This window comes from Heloderma suspectum, chromosome 1 (assembly GCF_057233095.1).
Source record: "Heloderma suspectum isolate Gila_16-S chromosome 1, 16-S_ref, whole genome shotgun sequence".
NCBI classification, from domain to species: Eukaryota; Metazoa; Chordata; class Lepidosauria; order Squamata; family Helodermatidae; genus Heloderma; species Heloderma suspectum.
The window spans coordinates 208,733,271-208,757,501 of record NC_139458.1 but is presented as its reverse complement, the minus strand read 5'-3'; the positions used below and the strand labels follow the sequence as shown (position 1 = coordinate 208,757,501).

The following is a 24,231-nucleotide window of genomic DNA, read 5'->3' as shown; positions in this document are numbered from 1 at the left end:
CAAATTCCTTGTTGACATGGGCTCGTCCGGATCGCCTTTCCTTTCCTCACCCCCCACAACGTCATATCAGCGGGCTGTGTGTGTTTTGCACCAATCCTCAAAAGATCCCACTCCCCCCCCGGTAAATAGATGCGTCCAGCTTCGCACCCGCAGTTCCTAGTGGCGCAATCGATTGAGCTGGAGTAGGGGAGCGGAGTGATAGGGAAGTCCAGCTGCTTATTGACACCGGCCTAAGAAAGTAGCAGGCGGAGGCTTCCTCTTTTCGGCTGTTTTTGAAGCCGTGGATGTCTCTTGTTGCAGTGGTAATAATGACGGCTTGCAAAAAATGGAGAAATCCAGGTCATTAGCGTTGCTGTGATTTTGTCCCCTCTCTCACCACCACCACAAAAATAAAAAAACAAGATCCAAGAGTGGAAGCTCGTGTGCATTTAAACTCAGGAATATGTAAAAATAATAATAACCTGTGCTTCCTACAGTTGTTGTTCAGTCGTTCAGTCGTGTCCGACTCTTCGTGACCCCATGGACCATAGCACGCCAGGCCTTCCTGTCCTGCACTGTCTCCCGGAGCGTGCTCAAGTCCGTATTCATTGCATCAGTGATGCTATCTAGCCATCTCATCCTCTGCCGTCCCCTTCTCCTTTTGCCTTCAGACTTTCCCAGCATCAGGGTCTTTCCCAGGGAGTTTTCTCTTCGCATTAGGTGGCCAGAATATTTGAGCTTCAGCTTCAGTATCTGTCCTTCCAAGGAGCACACAGGGTTGATTTCCTTTAGGATGGACTGATTTGACCTCCTTGCAGTCCAGGGGACTCGTAAGAGTCTTCTCCAGCACCACAGTTCGAAAGCATCAATTCTTCGGCGCTCAGCCTTCCTCATAGTCCAGCTCTCACAGCCATACGTTGCTACTGGGAAAACCATAGCTTTGATTAGACGGACCTTTGTCAGCAAGGTGATGTCTCTGCTTCTTACTATGCTATGCTATACTATAGGTTTGCCATAGCTTTCCTCCCAAGGAGCAAGCGTCTTTTAATTTCATGGCTACAGTCACCGTCTGCGGTGATCTTGGAGCCTAAGAAAGTAAAATCTGTCACTGCTTCCATTTCTTCCCCTTCTATATGCCAGGAAGTGATAGGGCCAGATGCCATGATCTTAGTTTTTTTAATGTTGAGTTTCAAATCAGCTTTTGCACTCTCCTCTTTCACCCTCAACAAGAGGCTCTTTAGATCCTCTTCGCTTTCTGCCATTAGGGTGGTATCGTCTGCATATCGGAGGTTGTTGATAATTCTCCCAGCAATCTTAATTCCGACCTCTGATTCATCCAACCCGGCGTTTCTCATGATGTACTCTGCATGTAAGTTAAATAAGCAGGGTGACAATATGCAGCCTTGTCGTACTCCTTTCCCAATTTGGAACCACTCGGTTGTTCCATGTCCGGTTCTTACTGTTGCTTCTTGACCCTCGTACAGGTTTCTCAGGAGACAGGTAAGGTGGTCTGGTACTCCCATCACTTTAAGAATTTGCCACAGTTTGTTGTGATCCACACAATCAAAGGCTTTAGCGTAGTCAATGAAGCAGAAATAGACGTTTTTCTGGAATTCTCTTGCTTTCTCCATGATGCAGCGAATGTTGGCAATTTGATCTCTAGTTCCTCTGCCTCTTCGAAACCCAGCTTGTACTTCCGGTAGCTCTCGGTTCGCATACTGCTGAAGCCTAGCTTGTAGGATTTTGAGCATCACCTTGCTGGCATGTGAAATGAGTGCAATTGTGCGGTAGTTTGAACACTCTTTGGCGTTGCCCTTCTTTGGAATTCGAATGTAAACTGACCTTTTCCAGTCATGCGGCCATTGCTGAGTGTTCCAAATTTGTTGGCATATTGAATGCAGCACTTTAACAGCATCATCTTTTAGGATTTTAAATACCTCAGCTGGAATACTGTCATCTCCGCTAGCTTTGTTGTTACTAATGCTTCCTAAGGCCCACTTGACTTCACTCTTGAGGATGTCTGGCTCAAGTTCAGTGACCGCACTATCATGGCTATCAAGGACATTACTATCATGGCTATCAAGGACATTAAGATCTTTCCTGTATAGTTCTTCTGTGTATTCTTTCCACCTCTTCTTAATCTCATCTGCTTCTGTGAGGTCCCTGCCTTCTTTGTCCTTTATCATGCCCGTCTTTGCACAAAACGTTCCCTTGAGATCTCCGATTTTCTTGAAGAGATCTCTAGTCTTTCCCATTCTGTTGTTTTCCTCGATTTCCTTGCATTGTTCATTTAAGAAGGCCTTCTTGTCTCTCCTTGCTATTCTCTGGAACTCTGCATTCAGTTGGATATATCTTCCCCTTTCTCCCTTGCTTTTTGCTTCCCTTCTTTCCTCAGCTACTTGTAAAGCCTCATCAGACAGCCACTTGGCTTTCTTGTATTTCTTTTTCTTTGGGATGGATTGAGTTGCTGCCTCCTGAACAATGTTACGGACCTCCGTCCATAGTTCCTCAGGCACTCTGTCTATCAGGTCTAATCCCTGAAATCTATTCCTCACCCCCACTGTATATTCATAAGGGATATGATTTAGGTCATACCTGAATGGTTTAGTGGTTTTCCCTACGTTCTTCAATTTAAGCCGAAATTTTGCAAGAAGCAGCTCATGATCTGAGCCACAGTCAGCTCCAGGTCTTGTTTTTACTGACTGTATGGAGCTTCTCCATCTTTTGCTGCAAAGGACATAATCAATCTGATTTTGATATTGACCATCTGGTGATGTCCATGTGTAGAGTCGTCTCTTGTGCTGTTGGAAAAGAGTGTTTGCTATGATCAGCATGTTCTCTTGGCAAAACTCTATTAGCTTTTGTCCTGCTTCATTTTGTACACCAAGGCCATGCCTGCCTGTTATCCCGGTGATTTCTTGACTTCCTACTTTAGCATTCCAATCCCCTATGATGAAGAGGACATCTTTTTTTGGTGTTAGTTCTAGAAGGTGTTGGAGGTCTTCATAGAACCGATCAACCTCAGCTTCTTCGGCATCAGTGGCTGGGGCATAGACTTGAATTACTGTGATGTTGAATGGTTTGCCTTGGATTCGTACTGAGATCATTCTATCATTTTTAAGATTGTACCCCAGTACTGCTTTTCCCACCCTTTTGTTGACTATGAGTGCTACTCCATTTCTTCTAAGGGATTCTTGGCCACAATAGTAGATATGATGGTCACCTGAATTAAATTCGCCCATTCCTGTCCATTTTAGTTCGCTGATTCCCAAGATGTCGATGTTCAATCTTGCCATCTCGTGTTTGACCACCTCCAGCTTACCTTGATTCATTGATCTGACATTCCAGGTTCCTAAACAATATTGTTCTTTACAGCATCAGATTTTCTTTTCACCACCAGACACATCCACAGCTGAGTGTCCTTTCGGCTTTGGCCCAGCCGCTTCACTCTTTCTGGCGCTACTTGGAAATACCCTCTGCTCTTCCCCAGTAGCATATTGGACACCTTCCGACCTGAGGGGCTCATCTTCCGGCGTCATCTCGTTTAGCCTTGTGATACATTCCATGGGGTTTTCTTGGCAAGAATCCTGGAGTGGGTTGCCATTTCCTTCTCCAGTGGACCACATTTTGTCAGGACTCTCTGCCATGACCTGTCCGTCTTGGGTGGCCCTTCACGGCATAGCTTATGGCTTCATTGAGTTACGCAAGCCCCTTCGCCACAACAAGGCAGTGATCCATGAAGGGGTTTTTTGAAAGGGTTTTTTTTTGTCAATTGACCACCTGTTATTTGATCGTGATCCAATATTGTCAAGTAATATAAGAATTACTGTAACAATTTACATGTTAGTCTAGTTCAGCAAAAACAACAGTCTTGTAACACCTGAAAAACTAACACGTTTAGGGCGCAATCCTATGGCTACTGGTCAGCAGCTAGACAGCCATAGGATAGGTCGGTTCCTGGGAACTGACCTCCACCACCACACCCCGCACTGCCTCATAGGCAACACGGAATGGCCCCGCTCATGGAAAAGGGGCGCGGAGCAGCAAAAACAGTGTTCCTGGAGGCGTTTTGGGGTGGGGGAGTCAGAAATGCTGGTACAACACACCCTAACGTGTCATAGAATCATAGAATAGTAGGGTTGGAAGGGGCCTACAAGGCCATTGAGCCCAACCCCCTGCTCAATGCAGGAATCCAAGTCAGACCATCCCTGACAGATGGCTGTCCAGCCTCGTCTTGAACGCCTCCAGTGTGGGAGAGCCCACCACCTCCCCAGGTAATTGGTTCCATTGTCGTATTGCTCCAACAGTCAGGACGTTTTTCCTGATATTCAGCTGGAATCTGGCTTCCTGTAACTTGAGCCCATTATTCCGTGTCCTGCACTCTGGGCTGATCAAGAAGAGATCCTGGCCTTCTTCTCTGTGACAACCTTTCAAGTACTTGAAGAGTGCTATCATATCTCCCCTCAGTCTTCTCAAGGCTAAACATGCCCAGTTCTTTCAGTCTCTCTTCATAGGGCTTTGTTCCCAGTCCTCTGATCATCTTTGTTGCCCTCCTCTGAACCCTCTCCAGGTTGTCTGCATCCTTCTTAAAGTGTGGTGCCCAGAACTGGACACAGTACTCCAGATGAGGCCTAACCAGTGCTGAGTAGAGGGGAACTAGTACTTCCCAGGATTTGGAAGCTATGCTTCTATTAATGCAGCCCAAAAGAGCATTTGCCTTTTTTGCAGCCACATCACATTGTTGGCTCATATTCAGCTTCTGATCAACAACAATTCCAAGATCTTTCTCGCTTGTAGTGTTGTTGAGCCACGTATCCCTCATCTTGTAACTGTGCCTTTGGTTTCTTTTTCCTAGGTGCAGAACTTGGCATTTATCCTTATTAAATGTCATTCTGTTGTCTTCTGCCCAGCGCTCCAGTCTATCCAGATCACTTTGAATTTTGTTTCTGTCTTCCAAAGTATTAGCTATCCCGCCCAATTTTGTGTCATCTGCAAATTTGATCAGCATTCCCTGCACCTCCTCCTCCAAGTCATTAATAAAAATGTGGAAGAGCACTGGGCCCAGGACTGAGCCCTGCGGTACTCCACTCGTTACCTCTCCCCAGTTTGAGAAGGTCCCATTGATATGCACTCTTTGAGTCCGATTCTGTAGCCAACTGTGAATCCACTGGATCATTGTTTCATCTAGCCCACTTTGAGCTAGTTTGCTCATCAGGATATCATGGGGCACTTTGTCAAAAGCTTTGCTGAAGTCGAGGTATATGATGTCTACAGCATTCCCACGGTCCACAAGTGAGGTTACTTGATCAAAAAATGAGATCAGATTTGTCTGGCAGGACTTGTTTTTGACAAATCCATGTTGGCTTCGAGTAATCACAGCATTGTTTTCAAGGTGCTTCCAGATGGATTGCTTTATCATCTGCTCCAGAATTTTCCCTGGGATTGATGTCAGACTGACTGGTCTGTAGTTCCCAGGTTCTTCCTTTATACCCTTTTTGAAGATAGGGACAAGACAACATTAGCCCTCCTCCAGTCATCTGGCACTTCCCCCGTCCTCCATGATTTCTCAAAGAGAATAGACAGCGGTTCTGAGTGTTCTTCTGCCAGTTCCTTTATTACTCTAGGATGCAGTTAATCTGGCCCTGGAGATTTGAACTCATTCAAAGGAATGAGGTGTTCCTTGACCATATGCCTATCGATCTCAAGCTGCAATCCTGCCCCTTCAGCCTGCACTTCACCTTTGCCATGGGGGTCATAGACCCTCTTTTGGGAGAAGACTGAGCCAAAGTAGGAATTGAGCACCTCTGCCTTTTCTTTGTCATCTGTTATTGTTTTGCCATCCTTATTTAATAGCTGAACAACCATTTCTTTCCTCTGCCTTTTACTATGCACGTAGCTGAAGAAAGCCTTTTTGTTGTTTTTAGCATCCCTCGCTAACCTCAGCTCGTTCTCAGCTTTAGCCTTCCTGACGCCATCCCTGCGATTCTGTGCTACCTGCCTGTACTCTTCCTTTGTTACTTGGCCTTCTTTCCACTTCCTATATGTGTCCTTTTTTGTTTTCAGGTCATCCCTAAGCTTTTTGTGAAGCCACATTGGCTTCTTCTGTTGTCTTCCACCTTTTATTGTCGTCTTTTGTGCCGTCCGGCTGCCGCTTCCTGTGCTCTGATGTCCTGCAGCTAGACAGCCGAAATCAGCTGTCTAGCTGTAAATGCAGGGTGGCTGAAACTCAGAGGGGACGATCCCCTCCACACTTCTCCTGCCCTGCATTGGGTAGGCGGTCTCCTCTGCGTTCGGAGGCGGCTGCCTATCCTGATAGGATTGCGCCCTCCTTCTGACATAGGCTTTTGTTGGCTATAACCCACTTCATCAGGTACATGGCATATTATGGAGAATTTCAAGTTTATATGCAGGGCTTCTTCACACTGAGCTTTTATCCTGCTACTGAGATTGATCACTCATGGAAGTTTGTGGGCCCTTTAGGTGACGTCGTCCACCTCCAGGGCATCTCCCACACTGAATGACCTTTATTCCATTTTTTAAAAGATCAGAGATAATGGGATTCATCATATGTGGGCAGAAATCCTTATCAATACCAGGGCTTTCTCTATCTGGTTTCATTGTGGGATTAGAACGGGCTTCTTTACACTGTTGTTTCTATCTTCTTATATTCCGTTCCTTACCTTTTCATGGGGTGGCTACTTTTTAGCAAAAAGCCATTGCATGCACTGGGGGGGGGGGGGGCATCACGACATTTCCTCCCAGATTCCTGCCCTTTTCCCTCCCTTTGCAGATTACTGGTGGTTTGGTTGTGATTGACACACAATGTGGGTGGACAGCAAGCTCCGCCAAACTGCCTGAACACTGGCTTCCCGGTGAACTGCTGGAATGCCGGCATGCTGGACATTCTGTGTTGTGGAGTAAGAGCCGAAGTCGGGAGCAAAAGTCAGTGCGTTGCATTTAGTCACAGCATGGCAGCAAGCCATCATGGCAGCAAGCTGGCAGGTCAGTATACTAACACGCCCACCACCCCGATGTCACTGCCATCGTCATCATGACCACGCCCCCAACAACCCCCAACAACCGCCCACAGCTGCCACACAGAGCGGTTTCTTCACACTATGGGAGAAATACACGGGGAGGCCATAGTGCTCATTTGGAGATAACACAGGATAGGCAGGGGGAAATGGAGGGAAAATAACTGGAGGATTACGACGTCGTGTAAACGACCCACAAACTTCCATGAGTGGCCAATCATAAATGTGCGATAAATTGCGGGTGAAGAGATGCCCAATGAGCTATCAAATTACCCCGCTTGCGTTCCCTCCGTGAAAAAGGAAAAGCCTCAAGAGGAGCAAGATGAATGAAATACACAGGAAATTCAGATAAGGGGAAGAAGGGGAAAAGGGCAGCACATGTAAAGGAAAGCAGAAAGCCCCATTTTAAATGTAGGATTTTAGCCTGGTGTAGAGATGCTCACAGTCTATAGGGCTGGCGGAGAGAGAATTGTAAAACAGTGAGGTCAGAAGGATGCATTTGATTTCCTTCTGACCTCACTGTTTAGTTGGTTAGTTTTTAAGGTGCTACAAGACTCTCTGAAGAAGTACTGTGTGGATGGCAACTTTACCTTTTGAATTCATTCATAGTGTAATGAAATACAAGTTAACTTGCCCCCTAGCTCTGCAGCAGTCAGGGCAAACCTAGCAGTATAGCAAAACTTCTCCTACCGGCTACATCACTATGGGCATCTTCAAACAGAAATACAAGCAGCCATCAGTTGTAAAGGGTACTGACTAGTGGGAGAGTGTCAGACTACGATCAGGGAGACCCAGGTTCAGATTTTCACTAGTGAAATTCATTAGGTGACATTGACCCTGTCACATACTCTTGGACGAACCTACTTCAAGGGGTCCTGAGGATAAAATGGGGGAGGGCAGGCCATGTACATTGCCTTGAACTTGTGGTGGGAGTGGGGAGAGGGTGAAAGAAAATGTAACAAAAGAAATAATTCATTACAACTTTTCAAAAAGTTAAACATTTCATGTTTTACAGTAACAGATATCTAACTTGGGTCTGGAAATGACATTATGAAAACAATGAAGGTAATCGTTAATCAGTCTAGTACCTTACACTAATATTCTAGTAATAAAGGTAATGCTTTAAAATTACCATCATTTCACTAGTCAAAAAACGTGGACAGGTTATAAGCCCAAACCTATCAATATTTAGGCTGGAGGACAGTGGGTTATGACAACCTTGCAGAGTAGACTACAATTATCCTTATTTTGCAGGTAGAGATTGACCCCCACCCCCCACCCCCGCAACTTTGCTGGGGTTTGTCATACATTAATGCATGTTGTGCAAATATCCTGGTTTTGATTTGAGAACATTGTTGTTTATCTTGAAAGAGACAGCCCCCCACCCACCCCAAGTCATGGAGATAGATAATATGGGATAGTCCATAATGGTTATGTTGGGGATACAGGGAATTTAAACGTTAGGCCCTTATTCGGTTTATTGATTGAGCTCTATTTTGAACTTTTGCCCAAATAAGGAGCTAGTAACCAGCTTCAGCATCATAGATATTCCTTCACTGCAGATGGCAGAGTGGCTCAGCTTATAATCACCTTGTAGTATATGACCCAGGTCAGATGTCACAACAACCCAACCTTTTTTTAAACAGTGGGTTATTGTGTGTTGAGTGAGAGCTCCATCTCTAGGTTCTTTAGTGTGACTTGAGAACCAGGAATCCTGGTTGCTGAGGGAGAGACATCCCAGAGATGGAACCCACAGGTATTTAACCCCAGCAGGAGGGAATGGACAGTGGGAACCAGCATGCTCATGTGCTCATTCATTAAAAAAAAAAAAATCCTGGGTTGTTGTGAAGTCCAAACCAGGTCTATATGTAGTAGTTCAGTGTTATTATTTCCATATTGTAGGCAGGCAGAGGCTGATCTGAGAGAGAGTATCTTATGACAACCCTTCAATGCAGTTGTCCCTTTCAATGGAGACCATGTCATTATCCCCACAGTAGAGACTGAGTGTGGAGGTAGTGTTGTGGCTGAAAGATGGCAGGTTTATGACAATCCTGCTGATATCCCTATATTGTAGGTTGGGGATCGGTAGTTAAAACCATCCGATATTATGTTATCCACATTTCAGATGGAGGCAGATGTTCTAATAAAAAGTTTTAAGAACTGTCAATCAATTCAATCTTTATTGGTGAAATAGTGTCACAGAGATGCAGAACTCCATTGCAATACCACACAGTATATGTATGTAGGCAGACAGACAACAGAACAAGTTACATAGAATATACAGATATTTCAAACGAACTCATTTTGCTTTGCCAAGAGTGCCCATGTTCTAAATCACCTGCAATCATCACACATTCATGCTGAAAATAATCAGTGTTGTTAAATAACAGCTTATAATGTTCTGTTGGAAGTTGCCCTGCCTGAACTTGGTCATTTCTCTTGATAGCTGCTTTCAGTTTTCACACCCTCAAAACCCAAAGCCAACCCTCACCTGTATGCAGCAGCAGACCCATTGTGCTTGTGCCATTCTAGCAGAGTTTGATGAGACCCCAAATAATACTGGGAGCCAAGAAGCACAGTCTTATGCATGTTTCATCAGAAGAAAGTCCTTTTAAGTTCAATGGGACTTACTGTAAGTATGTATATAGGAGGGCTGGAAAGCATGTGGCCTTCCAAATGTTGTTGGGTTTGTGACTCCTATCAGCCCTAGCCAGCATATGCAATGATGAGGGATGATGGGAACTGTAGTCCAACAACATCTGGAAGTCCACACATTCCCCGTCGCTGTTGCAGTTAGAACATTCCCCAATAAATGTAGCAGCTCAGTTAATAGCTGAGGTGCAGATAAGTGTCTTGTATGCAATCATCAGTTTATAGCATTTTATATAACTATAGAGACATAGACAAATATATATGCCGAATCTCAGTTTGGAACTTCATTATCTGGTATATATGAAGTTCATAGGTAACTGTTAACCATATAACACAGTAGGATTTAACCCAGCATATATAAAAACACTTCTAGTATTGCTAAAATGAATACCTTTGCCCAACAGTGTTCTGTTTGTGATTGTTCCTTTGATTAGGCTTAGAATCGTAGATCAAGAGCTTACTAATGCTGCAATCATATACACACTTACCCTGGAGTAAACCCCATTGGAAGCACTGGGACTTACTTTTGAGTAGACATTTATATTACACTATAAAGCAATCAACACCTTGTAACTTATGAAGAAAAAACAGAACATTAGTCTACGTGAATAGCCCATGGCTTGTACGTCCCAGGTTTGTCCTTTGGTATCTAAAAAAACAAAAATAAGAGAGAAAGAGATTATTTTAAAGGGTGATTGAATATTATGAAAGAAAAGAAAATCAACTGATATGGAACGTTAGAAAACATTAGCTCATCCCAGTTCATTCCCATACATTGTCTGGCCAAGTTTGCTGATGACACCAAATCCCAGTGCTTTCTATGAATGGAAGGAGATCTTCCATTCATAGAATGCCAAATCTGGATCCAACCCTATGGTCTCTCCTCTGCCACTGACTTGCTGAGTGATGCTGGGCACCTCAGTTCTTTGCCTACTGTTGTTCTTGCCTTGCTGATACAGACAGGATGAAAGGACAGAAGGAAGGGGAGAGATGGTCCTCCCCTACAAGTCTTTACCATCTCTGTAAAGTGATCGGCACAGGCCATACGAATCTTCTCTATGTTCAGAGGACTGTCCAGCGTGAAAATGCCATTTAATCCTCTTTCCTTCCGGGCAGCAGCCACCGCATCCCTTATGGCAAAAAACACAGAGGATGCCAGAAACACCCCAGCTTCTCCCATTCCCTGTAGGAAGATTAAGACAAAAATGAGTAATTGTTCAGGTATTTCTTAAAACTCCTGAATGAATGAATGAATGAATGAATATTATTTGCATTTTTCCCCAATTCAGGAGCAACAGCATTCTTCTCCCACCCCCTACTTTAGCATGTATACCAACAGCAGGTACTTTCTGTTGAGACACCACAATACAAGCTATAGTACTACAGCACAGCCAGCAGCATGGGATATTGTCTCTCTTAATTTCTAAGCGTGCAGTCCTATCCACATGTACCTAGGAGTAATTCCCATTAAACTCAATGGAGGTTACTTCTGAGTAGACATATATAGGATTGCATTGTTAATTTTCTGTGTGTGCAGATGAGTCCTATACACCATTACTGGTATTTGCATCATACTAGGCAAAGGGAAGGAGTTATTTTATTGGGGGTAATTTTACTGTATGCAATAATATATTTCTCACCAGCATAATATGTGAACTATTTTTCTTTTGTAAGCTACTTTGAGTTTGATTTTATCATAGAAAGGCAGGATATAAATGCCTCAATTAAAAAATGTTGTGCTGTTTTTTGCCAGTAGTTGCACTAAAACTAAACATTATTAAAGCAATCTTAAAAATAAACATTTCACAGGTATTAGATGTTACAGAGAGGAAAGGAGGAAATAACCACATGCCACTGTTTTGGGCAGCAGCTGCCACATTATGTACAATGTGTAGTATTGCCCGAAGGCAGAATTTACACTAACCATTCCCACGACCACCACTCACAGGACGATCTTTAGTCACCTTCTGCTAAATGGGCATGTATGCTCTTGTATCACAAATTGTGCTCTAGGAGGGAATCTGTAATCTTCCTGGGTGACAGCTCAAGCGAGGAGGCATGATGTAGGAAAGGTGGCTGAACCATGTTTGGAACTAAGGTTAGTTTCAGGACCTTGGTCAACAATCCTGGAGCTAGAGAACTAACATGTTCTGGGAGCAACTGGCAGGCTTTTATAGTCAGGCCAGGAGACTCTTTCTGGAAACTCCACCCCCTGAGCTGCTGCATCTGGCTGATAACATGCCAGCAACCTTTTCCTATAGGTATTGGCTTCTCCTGGGGAGCAAAGTTTGGAGGACTGCCAGTTGGAGACTGCTGCTCAGGGTTTCCCTGTTCACTAGAGGAGTCTGAGGTCCACTCCTTGGAGTCAGGGGACAGTGGCACCTCCTGGGCATTGCAGGGGTAGGATTTGAGATCTGAGGCAGTGGGCCTCACTTCAGAAGGACCAAGGACTGGTTTAAGTGCCTCCCCAGAGTCACTGTCACTAGAGGCTTCAGTCTCTGAGGGCTCTGGGTCATGACACAAATTAGTTCAACACGTGATCAGATTCCAGGTGAGCCTCTGTCTTCAACATTTTAAAACAAATAAAGAGCTTGTTTAAAACAGTTCCTTTGCTTCTTGAGATACTCCCGGTTCCAGTAGAATTTCTGACTTTAACAAGAACTGTCTCTACTCTTGAAGCCTTTACTTTAGCATGAATGCTTTAACTTTTCCTTGTGCAGATTCAGTGTAACAGTAAGTAATCAGTACAGACCACTCTTTAATATGTTATCCACCCATTTCATCTGTTTACCTTGGAGGAGTAGATAGCTATTGGGTTTCTTGAGTTTGGCAGCAAGTAGATTCTGAATTGTTCTGGGACATCACAGATGGCAGGAATTTTATATGTGTCTGGACCCAGTGTGTACTGCTGTCCCTCTGGGGAGAATTTTACTTCCTCCATTGTATAAAGTCCAAGTCCCTGAATAAAGCCACCTTCAATCTGAGGGAATAAAAATACATAGTTTCTGTTTTTCCTGTGTTTCTGCTAGGAAATCAAGTTTTTATCATCACAACAGAGGCTGCAATCCTATCCATATTTACCTGGGAGTATGTTTTATTGAACTAAATCACAGGGTAGACAGGCATAGTACTGTGCTGTTAAGCTAGTCCTTTTCCTTCTGCTGCATAGTGGTGAAACCTGGCATTGTAATTAAATAAAGTCCTTTATTTGGTCCAACATTGACCTGGTTCACATGATCAATGAGGCTTAAACAAGCCACTGTGGTTGTCTAACTGTGTGTTGTCTAAGCCACAGTATGTGCCAATATGTGCCAGGTGCCATTTGTCTAATTACCCACCTGGGCACAGCTTGTCATGTCATCTGAACCTGGGCGGCATGACTTGTTGGAGGGGGAAACAATCCTCAAATAACAGCCCATGGGTTTTTTGAGACTTGTTTCCACTTCCAATGAGCCATGCCCCCCAGGTTTGGGCAACACGACAAGCTGTGCCTGGGCAGGTAATTAAACAAATGATACCCAGCATATGCTAGTGTGTTCCACAGCTTAAACATGCCACCATAGCTTGTATAAGCCACAGTGATTGTGTGAACTGGGCCGCTGTCAGAAGGCTCTCCTTTTGTCCTGTCAGAATTGACTGACATCTGGAGCACTTCCAAATGGACAATTCTGAGCACTTGCAATCAAAAGACATTGTGTAGTTACTCCATCTTTCCTTCCTTAATGGATTTTTCTTTGGAAAGAAAAAAGACAGAAACAGCAGTGGGAAAACATGAGAAGATTCCAAATGAAGATAACGATGTCTAGACCTTCCATAAAATTCTGTGAATGTGGCAGCGCGTTTACACTATAAAAGTCTTATCTGGAAGCCCCCTAAGGCAGGGCAGATGCTATAGCATCATACTCAAAATATTGATATGAGAAGTCCACCCCACTTTGTATCCTAATTTGGAAGTCCCTTCCTAGCCAGTCCACAAAATCCCAAGACTTGTCAAACCTAAGAATCTTTCCACAACGTTAGTTTTTCATGCAGTAAATATATATTTGCTTTCCATTTGTTGTGTACAGACCAGAAATATGATTGGTTCTACACACCTAGACTAATTTGTGAAAATTATTTACTTCCCCATATCTGTTCCTTTTTAAATTTATTTTTTTAAACATTCTTTGGCAGTTCAACTCCATCACAGGAGCAATCATCTAGCCATGCTTAAAATTAAAGAAGTAGTGAAAACCAGCAAGCTTTGCCTTTTCTGCCCTCTGCAATAGTGCCCATTCTAAACTTTTTCTTTTTAATTTCTTATAGACTATATACTTCATCTCTCTTTCACTGGAGCGTACAGATTTTTTTTTTTTAAGGAGTATAAAGATTTTTTGGCTCCCTGCAACAAATCTGTCTCCCCTTCCCTTATATGCAGGCCAGGTAAATTATACTATTCTTGCTGAAAAAAAGATTTGCAGGAGTATGTGGGTAGGCAAGGCTTCCCCAAGCTGGTGCCCTCCAGATGTTTTAGCTCACAACTCCCATCTGCCCCAGCCAGCATGTTCAACCATTAGCAGTGATGGGAGTTGTAGTCCATAACATCTGGAGGGGCCGTGGTTGGGGAAGGTTATACCTTCACTAACAGTCTGGCATGGCCAAAACAGAGCCTGTTTCTCAAACATCCATTCCCATAAACTCAACTGCATGGGCTGGACTGCTCCTGTTGGGATTCCCAGCATGTAGTCTTTTTGCCCATAGTTCTCAGTGAGCCCACATCGGCAGGACCCAATCTTAGCTGCTGCTATTGCCCCACCCAAGCATCACATCTGTTCCCAAGTTGACTAGGCAGCTAAGAATCTGCCCCTTGTGCTAATTCTGCTGTAACCTCAGGCCAGGGGTGCAGAATCTCAGGCCCGTGGGCCAAATCTGGCCCACCTGGGCTAAATCTGGCCCACCTGGGCTCCCAATCTAACTCTCCTGGGATTCACCAGATGGCCAGGCCCTCTCTCCTGGCCCCATCCCCTTTCCATGGACTGATTGTTGGGTGGCTTCCCGGCTTTTGTTTGTGTTTTCCCCCTCATTCTTAAGGGGTGAAATGCGTCTCCTAAGCTTTAGTTGCTGTCAGTAAACAATTTAAGCTAAAATATGCCAGTACTTTGGCCCCAACCCATTCTGCCATTGGCCCCACCAAACACTGGAATACCCCCCCCCCAGCTTCTCCAAAATCAGTTTCGGCCCTCAGGCTGAAAGAGATTCAATGCCCCTTGCCCACCCCACCTCACTCTTCATCAGAAGCAAATGCACATGTGCCAAAGCAGGACTAGGAAAGAACAAATGCAGAGGGGATCCAGCAATATGAGATCATGTGGGATGACCACACCAAGTTGAATACTGGTTGTGGACGCCATAGCACAGGAGTACTATTCTAGCAACATGGAAAGAACAGAGCCTTGAAGGTCTTTTAAAGAGATGATGCTCTAAATATTTTTGTTTTTCTTTCTGAAACCATGAGGCCTGGAAACTGCCCATTTTCAATGAAGCTATCAGGCTTTCATTTTGCAATATGGATATAATATATGCTAAAGAGGCCACATTAAAATCTGTGGTGGAAAAGAGCAAGCCCCTTGAAATATGCAGGACCACTTCAACAGTCCAATAAACAGGGATATAAATCAGCCATAAATCCAGTGTAAATTGTTTCCGTTTGTAATAAATATAATGTATGCGACTCATTTGCTAAGGGCATAATCCCAAGCATGTCAGACAGAAAAAACGGCCTACATCTCCCAGCGTATGCTGGGAGTTGTAGGACTTTTTCTGTCTAAACATCCATCGGATTGCGCCCTAATGGAGGTTTCCCCACATCACCACCACCACCGCTCACACAAGTTTTTTCCCCATTCTAAAAGGCTGAGATGCCTCTCCTAAGGCTGAGATGCCTCTCCTAAGGCTTCGTTACTGGCAGCAAGAGGTTTAAACTAAAATATGCTGGCATTCTTGGTATCTTGGGCATAGGCCTTTTGCCTTTGGCCCCACTCACCAGTGGAATACGACTCCTGAGAGCTCCCCAACCCTGCATCAGATGGGAGTAGAAAATTGCACCTTTGGCACTGGAGCAAGGCTTAAGGGAGTGAGCACTCTAAGAAGACAATGCAAATGGGGCTTCATGTCTTCAGTTTTTTTCTGGAGAGCCCTGAAGTATTTGCTTGCAGCTAGAATAATGTAAGGTTTTAAACCTCCTGGTACGTACCTGTCCTATGTCGATACCTGGATTGATGCTGAAACAGGCATCCATGACAATGTCCGTTCGGATGTTCTATTGCACAAATAAAGCTGTCATCAGCAGTTTATAACCAGTTAAGAAAAAAAATTAAGATTGTGGCTACCCAAACCCATAATATAATAAAGAAGCAGATACGATCAGCACCAAGTCTCAACGTTAATCCTAGTACACATGAGAATATTTTAGAAGCCCCAAGCTGGAGGGAGACTCTCCTTCTGAAATCCCTAAATATGGGAATAACAGCTGATTTCCTGGGCTGACAGGAAAAAGCCAGATTTTTTTTTGATGGGGTGGGTGGGTAGGGAGAGGTAAAATTAGAAGTGTGACATTAAGATGTTGATATTCAACCTCTTCCTTGCATTGGAAGCTCCAGGGTCTATTATGTTCAAGACAGTCCAGGGCTAGAACGTAGGAAGAATCCTATTCCAAGTTGCATCATACAAGGAGAAGCCATACATTAGTGTAGAGGTGGGAAACAGTCTCAGGGTGGGAGGCCAAATGATTCCCAACCAGCACTGGCAAATGCTCTCCTGCTGCTGCCCCCATTGCTGCCACTACCACTTGTGTCCACAGTGTCCACAGTCATTGTGTCAATTGTGTCCCTCTGCAGGCACATTGTGTCAATTGTGTCATTGTGTCCACAGTGTCTCCCCACTCACTGCTGCTCCCCACCCCTTACCTCCACCCACCCTCTGGCTCGCTCTGAGGAGGGCAGGTTCTCTGAAGAACCAACGAGAGGGAAAGGCACTTATAATACCAAACAACGGAAGAGAAAGCATCAAGTGCCAGAAAAAGCTTTAATGACCCTGAAATATTTTGGAAATAGGTTTCCTTCCTCAGGGGCAATTCATTTTTTTTTTAAGTCTCAATAATGCTTCCTCTTTCTCAACTGCTTGAGCACGTCAGCCAGAGAAAGCAGCCAGCGCAGCTCTTCAGAGAGCTGGCTAGGCCCAAATCCCTGGCCCTGAGGGGCTCCTTCCTCAGAGCCAGGCATAGTGGGAGCAGTGTCCCTGGAGATTGCCTGCAGTACATATATGTGTTCTACCTAATGTTTAAGGCTCCCCCCTTAAACAAGGCTATGATGACAGTGCTTGGTTCCAGATCAGAGGTAAGACCTTTTCCCTGCCCCAGCACTGAGAATCAGTTGTCTCAGGGCTAGTACGGGGAAAGGGCTACAGTATCTCTGATCAGCAGCAGATTGGAGATACGCCATGTCTCCCTGCCTAGCACTGAAAGAGGTTCTCTCAACACTGGCCAAGAAAAATGTCTTATCTTTTATCTGCTGCAGATCAGAGATAAGCCCTTTTCCTGTTCCAGTACTGAGAAAGGTAGCCATCAGTGCTGGTCAGGAAAAGTGCCCCACCCTCAGCTGATCTACATGGCTCCACTGTGACTGTTTAAATGAGGGGGCACATTGCCAGCACTAGCTCCACCCACATTAGCCCTCCCAATTTTGGGCAATGGCCCAGCCTACTGCTGGCCTGCAGCCCCCAACTTCCCAGCATGTGGCCAGTTTAGCTGTGGGCGTGAAAATGGCTCACCACCCCTTCCCTAGGCTGTGCGGTATAAGTTCTATGGATATCTTAAGCACAAATATAACCTGACTTCTCCACGCTAATAAAGCTATTGATGTTTTCCTTTTTTAGTTTTATAGCCTTCAGCCTTATAAGTTTGTCTTTCAAAATGTCTAGTGGCAAAAAATTCCCTCAACAAAAGAATTATTCACACACAAACACAGGGAAAGAGAACCATTGAACCACCTAATAGCCTACGAATTGGCAAAGAGGTGGAGATGCTCACTTTTTACCTTATGGTCCCCTGTCAGGCAGTCAATCTCAACCTCAGAACAAGCAGCACCAAAAACATAGTATGGAAATGGATGGCCTTCTCCTTTCTCCCAGTCCATATTGGTGACATATCCTCTGATGGGAGAGGGAAAGAGAGAGAGTTCTTTAGATATTAGATTTCAGCTTTACCACAGCATTCTCAAGTAGACACAGAAAGCATGTGAAAGGGCCAAAATACTTGAATTCTCTGTACTTCTCCAGCATAGGTGGGAAGTCAAGAAAGGAAACTGGTTGGTGGATGGCAGACCCACTGACACAACAGGTGGCTTTGTACTCTATTAAATGGTTCAGCTGACCCCTAACAATTGCTGGAGTAACATCTGATCTGCCCGAACATCTGGCCCAAACACACGGGACTCCTTATACTTCAAACCACAAGAAACAACTAGCAGTTGCGCATCCCATGTATAAATGTAAAAATTTTTTTTTAAACAAACAGGTTTTAAAATGTGAAAAGTTTCGGCATAAAATGGCAGCTTCAGTCACAAATGAGAATATGCCGTAATGCTACTTATAAACTGCCAGAACCAATCAGGGACAGATAAAAAATAACTCTCAGAGGGGAATACAGATTAATCATCGGCACCTATGTTGAACAACCACTCAAGCCTCATTAATAAATATCATGGCTTGTTTCATCTCATCCTTCTCACTGATATCAGGTTTCAACTGATTAACAAACACTGCTTCTTTAATCTTTCTCCTTTGGATGCTCTGTTCAATTGCCAGCGCAGAGATCTTAACTAAGGCTGCTCTGCCAGCATGTTTCTTCCTCATATGAAGGGACCACAGCCTTGTGGTCATGTGTTTCATTCTGATGAATATAGAGGTGTTTCTTAATTCTTATATCTTTTCAGGAGAGGTCTTCCAGTTTCACCAATGCAAAAAGAAGTATATTCTAGACACTCAGTTTTGTAAATAGGATCTTTCATTGCACACTCTCCCTTATCTTCAACACAAAACAACAAGGCTCATGTTGTTTGCACTGCCCCGGTAACATTGAAACAACATTTTGTGAAGTCTTGGTTGTATGATAAGAAATACTGGATGATATGACAGTCAAGGATCTTTTGGGCTTCCCTTACAAATCCATTAGTCACAAATGAAATGTTCAAAACAGGTCATCCTTTGATATACCTCACACTCCTAGCAGCTAGAACTGGCAACCTGTAATCTGCTAGTTTTACTGCCTTTCATTTTGATTCCTGACAGTAATTAATCACTGACACCCCAACAGCTTTTTGAATCATATTCTTTACAACCTGCCTTTTCACTAGCACAGGGTGTGCAGAACTCCCATTCAGCAGTATGTCCCCTTTCATATGTTTCCTATACCACCTTGTTTCTAACTGCCCATTACAGATAATTCCACATCCAAACAGTGAAGCCAACCATCTACATTTGGCTGTTCCTGTCTTAACTTTATACTTTATACAGAGTTGCTGTGAGGATAAAATGGAGAAAAGGAGGACCAGGTAAGTTGCCTTGGGCTCCTTGCAAGAAGAAACAAAGTGGAATATAAATGTAATAATAAGTAAATAAATATTGCTTACCCCATTCATCGTCTCAAACTCTTTCTCTGCTTTTATTGCTGGATGTGATATAATTATATTATCATCTCTACAAGATGATGTCACAATCAATACATCCGTTTCTCTGTTAATGCAAATAATGGGTATCTGAGGAAAACAATGTATCCCCTTGCCCCAAAATATAAATGTGGTTGGCACATTTATATTTTACAGAATCCCAGGCTTTGGATTTACTTTAAATCGCACAATCCCAATCCATCATCTATGATACCCCAAAGGCAACAATTTAGGAAATGAGAATTGATTCCTTACTTGAAGTAGCCAGTAGCTGAGAGGCTGATGCTTTCCTCGTAAGCTTTTTTAATCTGCAAGAGACATATTGTTAAATGGCATTTCTGGAAGATTGTTAAAAATGTAACAACACATTTGTACATAAAACAAAATAAAAATGGGGAGCATTAAAGACAACCTTCTATCTCTACACAACACAGCCAGGGGTTTCACCTTGTTTTCTAGAGACTTAGGAAGACAGATGGCTTCCAGTCTGATGGGGGCTCCTAGTGCGACCACTGAGAGCATCTCTACACCAGCCTAAAATCCTGCATTTAAAACAGGATCCATTTTAAATGCAGGATCACAGCGACTCCCTTTTTCACCCACTTCCTTTTCTCCCACCCCCTTCCCCCTCCTTCTCCCCGTATCCGAGTCTTCCATTATCTTTCCTTGATCTCGCTCCTCTTCCTGCTGCTTTTCCTCTTTACATGGAGGGAACTCAAGCAGAACACAACGGGGTAATTTGATAGCTCATTATCTGTGATCTATTTAAAAATGGAACAAAGGGCATTTAGTGCAGGAGACACCCTGGATGATCACGGCATCATGTAAAGAGCCTGCAAACTTCTGAGAGAGAGCCATCTCAATCGCAGGATAAAAGCTCCATGTGAAGAAGTTCTGAGAAGGCATTGTGCGGCTATTTCATCTTTTTCTCCTTAATGGATTTTGTGCAGTAAGAAAAAAGATAGAAGAAGCGGTGGGAAAACATAGGACAGCCATGAGGGGAAGATGATGAGGACTGAACAGCCCCCCCCCCCCAATACAATTCTGTGAATGAGGCAGGGCAATCATGCAATAAAGGCCACCTTCACACCTTGGTGTGTGTGTTTTTTAGCAGGATTGTTCTTCTTTAATCACTGGTTTTTGCAACAGCTTTGAACAATGCTGCTGCTCTCCTGCTGCTATCTCACAACTTCCCCTCCCTCCTCCCGTGTTGAGAACAGGGTAAACCCAGCATTTTCTGTGCTTGTGATTGAAATCGCCATTTTCCCCCTGTGTATTTCCCTTTTAGTGCTTTGTCCTGCTTTTTGTGGGTATGTGCTAAGGGGTGTTGAATAACATTGGCATGACAACAAATCAGTGGGAGGGTGAGGGCAGGGCACTGACCATGCTTCCAGTGACCCTTTCTGCCTCTGTCCCATTCCACTACAGGTGCCTGTACTGTAAAGTGGTTAACCATCCCAAATGCTTCTCTGAGATCCCCCTGAACACAGCAATGCTTACTTCTGAGTAAACTCATTGGCTGTAAGGCTTTCCTTTCCTGGGAGTAAGTGTCATTGAAATCTGTGTGGCTTGCTTCTGAGTAGGCATGCATAGGCATGCATTGTAAGTCTACTTAGAGTAGCAGTCTTAAGGTCTCCCATCCCTTTCAATGCATTTACTTGGAACTTCCCCCTCTCATTGACTTCACTGACTGCTTCTTCTCCCTTTTGCTCACCAGTCTGATTGGGTTCTTTCATACAGCCATTGAATGGACTTTCACTCATGCCTGTGAAAACATCCATAAGATTAGGAAGTCAGCTAGCCACTAGCTCTTCTTGTAGCCCACCTTACAGGGTCATTGGGAAGCCAGAATAAGGGGGAAGAGTGACAACAGCACTGGGGGTGGGGGGAGAAAGCCAGCCACTATCTCTTCTCCTAGCCCACCTTACAGGGTTGTTGGGAAGCCAGAGCAATAACAACAACACTGGGATGGGGGTGGGGAAGCAAGCTGGGTCTAATGAAGAAGGTGTTCCCATGAAGCGGTCACCTGTGTGTGTGTGTGTGGGGGGCTGCTAGGGATGGCTTGGTGCATTGACTGAATACAAGTGCATTTATGGATTCTTCGGTAGTTGGGAATCTGGAAATCAGTATACCCTTCGAACTCTGTAGTGCAAGCAATGTACTGCATTTAATTCCATCACACACTGACATATTTAGCAGAGAAGGACTAGCAGCACCAGCAACCTTGGGGTAAGCCACCAGGAAGACTCTCTCTCCCTCGCCACAAAGTTGGAGGAAAGAGAGGGGCAGGGGACCAGTTCCCATAGCCCACTATCCCAGTCATTAGAAGGGCTTCTGACTTTCCTCCTGCTGCAGAGGGACCAGCAGAGCCATCAATCATGTTCAGGAAACAACGATCAGGAGAGAGGAGGGGACAAGGGGCCAACAGCTACCTTCTGTCCTGATTTTTCTATGCAGCTCTGCCCAGCCATGAAAACGTAGAGCGGAGGAAAGTGCTATGATTCCTGTATACAGGGCCAGTCTAAATCCTGGAAAGGATCCAGAATCAAAAGGACTGGTTTGTAGTGAGATAAAATACCAGGTGTGAAGAAAGCTAAAGCCTCATCTGTAGGCATCCACATTGTTGCACAGTGGTTTTTTGTGCTCTTCATCCAGGCCTATAGTACTAAACCTATAAGCATCACACCTAGGAAGAGGCAGATGTCTTCTTTCCCCTGTGAAGCCAGTTATAAAAACAGCTAGAAACCAATTATGTGGCCCACACAGAGGCAACCCACACTGGTCCTACAGTCTGTCACACTGATGGGCAGGAAACCCACAAAGGCTAGTCTATTTAGACTAGAAGCCATTGGAATAAGGATTGTTTCCCTGAATATGTGATGCAAATAAGATCATAATTCAGTTTTAAAATAGAAATAGTGCCTACCCAGTCCTCCCATTTGCCCTTGGGATTTTCTTTCATTACTGGCTCTAGGCGCTTCCAGAGAATTTGGCAAGCATTCTGTGGGAACAGGTGGCAAAGGAAAACAGGACAAATGAATAAACAACAATAAAAGCGAGTTTTACTTTTAAAATGCTCTTTTAATTATTGTGCTGTGAGACTGCCATCCCAGTAGGGCTCCTGTGTGTTTAACATTCATTCAGGACATGCAGGAATTCAACAGGTGGAGCTTTTCCTGACATGGAGCAGCAGTGATGCCAAAAGCACTTGGAGGGAGCAATCCTATGCCGCTAGACAGTGGCTAGATGGCCATAGGATATGCTGTTTTCCAGGAACTGACCTCGGAGCCTGCGCTCCCAGAAAACTGACCTCCCCCCATTTCTGGGCTGCCTTGGGGGCAGCACGGAACAGCCCCATCCTCCGCACTGGCAAGAGGAGCACGGAGCAGCTGGAAAGGGGTGTGGCTGGGGGTGTTCAGGTGCGGGAGAATGCAGCTGCCTGTATGACACATCCATACAGGAAGCCAGGCGTATGTTCATCATGAGGAAAAGAACAGCTAAGGCTGCATAATGCATTTCCAGCCCAAACAAGACTGTCCTTGAACTGCTTTGTAAACATGAAGATGCCGCAGAGAAGTAACATAAGAAGCAACTCCGTCTCCATCTAGTCCAGTATTTTCTACTTTGACTGGCAGTGGCTTTCCAGGATCAGGGGTAAAGAATCTTCCCCACCACTTGCTACCTGATCCTTCCAAGTGGAGATGTCAGGGATGGAACCTGGGGCCTCTTGCATTCAGGCCATGTGCTCGGCCACTGAGCTATGGCCCCTCCTGATAGCAGCAGAGAGTGGAAGTCTGGGACAGTGCCACCAATTGTATTTCTGCCTATCATGCTGCCATGAAAAGCACAGCAACCTTGCTAGAAAAAGGGGGGGCATACCTCAGCAGCAGAGCACATGCTTCAATCCCCGGCATCTCCAGGTAGGGCTAGGAAAGATTCCTGCCTGAAACCCTGGACAGCCATTGCTGCCAGTCAACAATCCTGCACTAGATCATGATTCAAACATAAGGCAGCTTCCTGTGTTCCTAGGTGGCAGCCCTGGCTGTGGGATTTGCCATCAAGCCAGCTAGAGGAAGAAGGGAAACACACTAAGAGAAAAAGTTCCATCACATTTCAATGGGATTTAAAACAATTGCCAAAAATAAGCATTCTAACCTGGACCGCTTTCCCGTTGCATTCTGTGCCAATTGAGCCTGCGGTGAACATTGCGTTAGGTATTGTCACTGAAGTTGTCTCGTAAGGGTGTATGTAAGACAAGGGTATCTTTAATTCATGGCTGGCAACCTTTTTGTTTAGAAAACAAAGATATTACCATTCCTATTATGAGTTACAGCACATCTTCAAATGGAGTGGGAAAATAATATTTGTGATTACAATGAAGGCACATATAACCTGATAGAAAATTTTGCTCAGAAAATACAACTGGCACTTATCAGCATCTTTTAATGCAGATCCAAATGAACAACAGATACACAGTTGCACCAATAAAACAATGTAGCTTTGTTTTGTATGCAAGTATTAGAATTTTTTTGTCTTACAATACCTGTAACATTTTGGTGTAAATTCCTTGTCCCAGTTCACATCCACCATGAGATACTAGCACTGACCCATCTAGATAAATATGGACCAGAGCTAAAGCCTAAAGAAAAACAGAAAGTGTCAGTCTTCATCCATTAAATCAAATCCTGCTATAATGTGATATAGCATAGGAGTCCCCAACACAGGACCTGCAGGCGTCATGTCACCCATGGGCACCTCCAAAGATGCCCTCAAAGGCAATGTGGTGCCTGCAGACAACCGCAAAAACTTATTTTATTTCCATTTTTTAATATTCATACATGGATTTGTATGAAATGCATACAACA

General features: G+C 44.3%; 1 protein-coding gene across 1 annotated transcript in view; it reads right to left on the bottom strand.

The window, feature by feature from the left end:
• Positions 1 to 9,174: 9,174 nt before the first annotated feature.
• Positions 9,175 to 24,231, bottom strand: part of LOC146358673 (aldehyde oxidase 4-like) — a 96,085-nt gene continuing 81,028 nt past the window's right edge. Inside the window, 9 exon segments of the mRNA XM_084817127.1 lie at positions 9,175 to 10,314; positions 10,681 to 10,848; positions 12,457 to 12,645; positions 15,898 to 15,963; positions 17,738 to 17,852; positions 19,622 to 19,674; positions 22,293 to 22,367; positions 23,522 to 23,650; positions 23,910 to 24,005. Coding sequence (XP_084673253.1) covers positions 10,261 to 10,314; positions 10,681 to 10,848; positions 12,457 to 12,645; positions 15,898 to 15,963; positions 17,738 to 17,852; positions 19,622 to 19,674; positions 22,293 to 22,367; positions 23,522 to 23,650; positions 23,910 to 24,005 — 945 coding nt within the window. The 3' untranslated portion in view covers positions 9,175 to 10,260.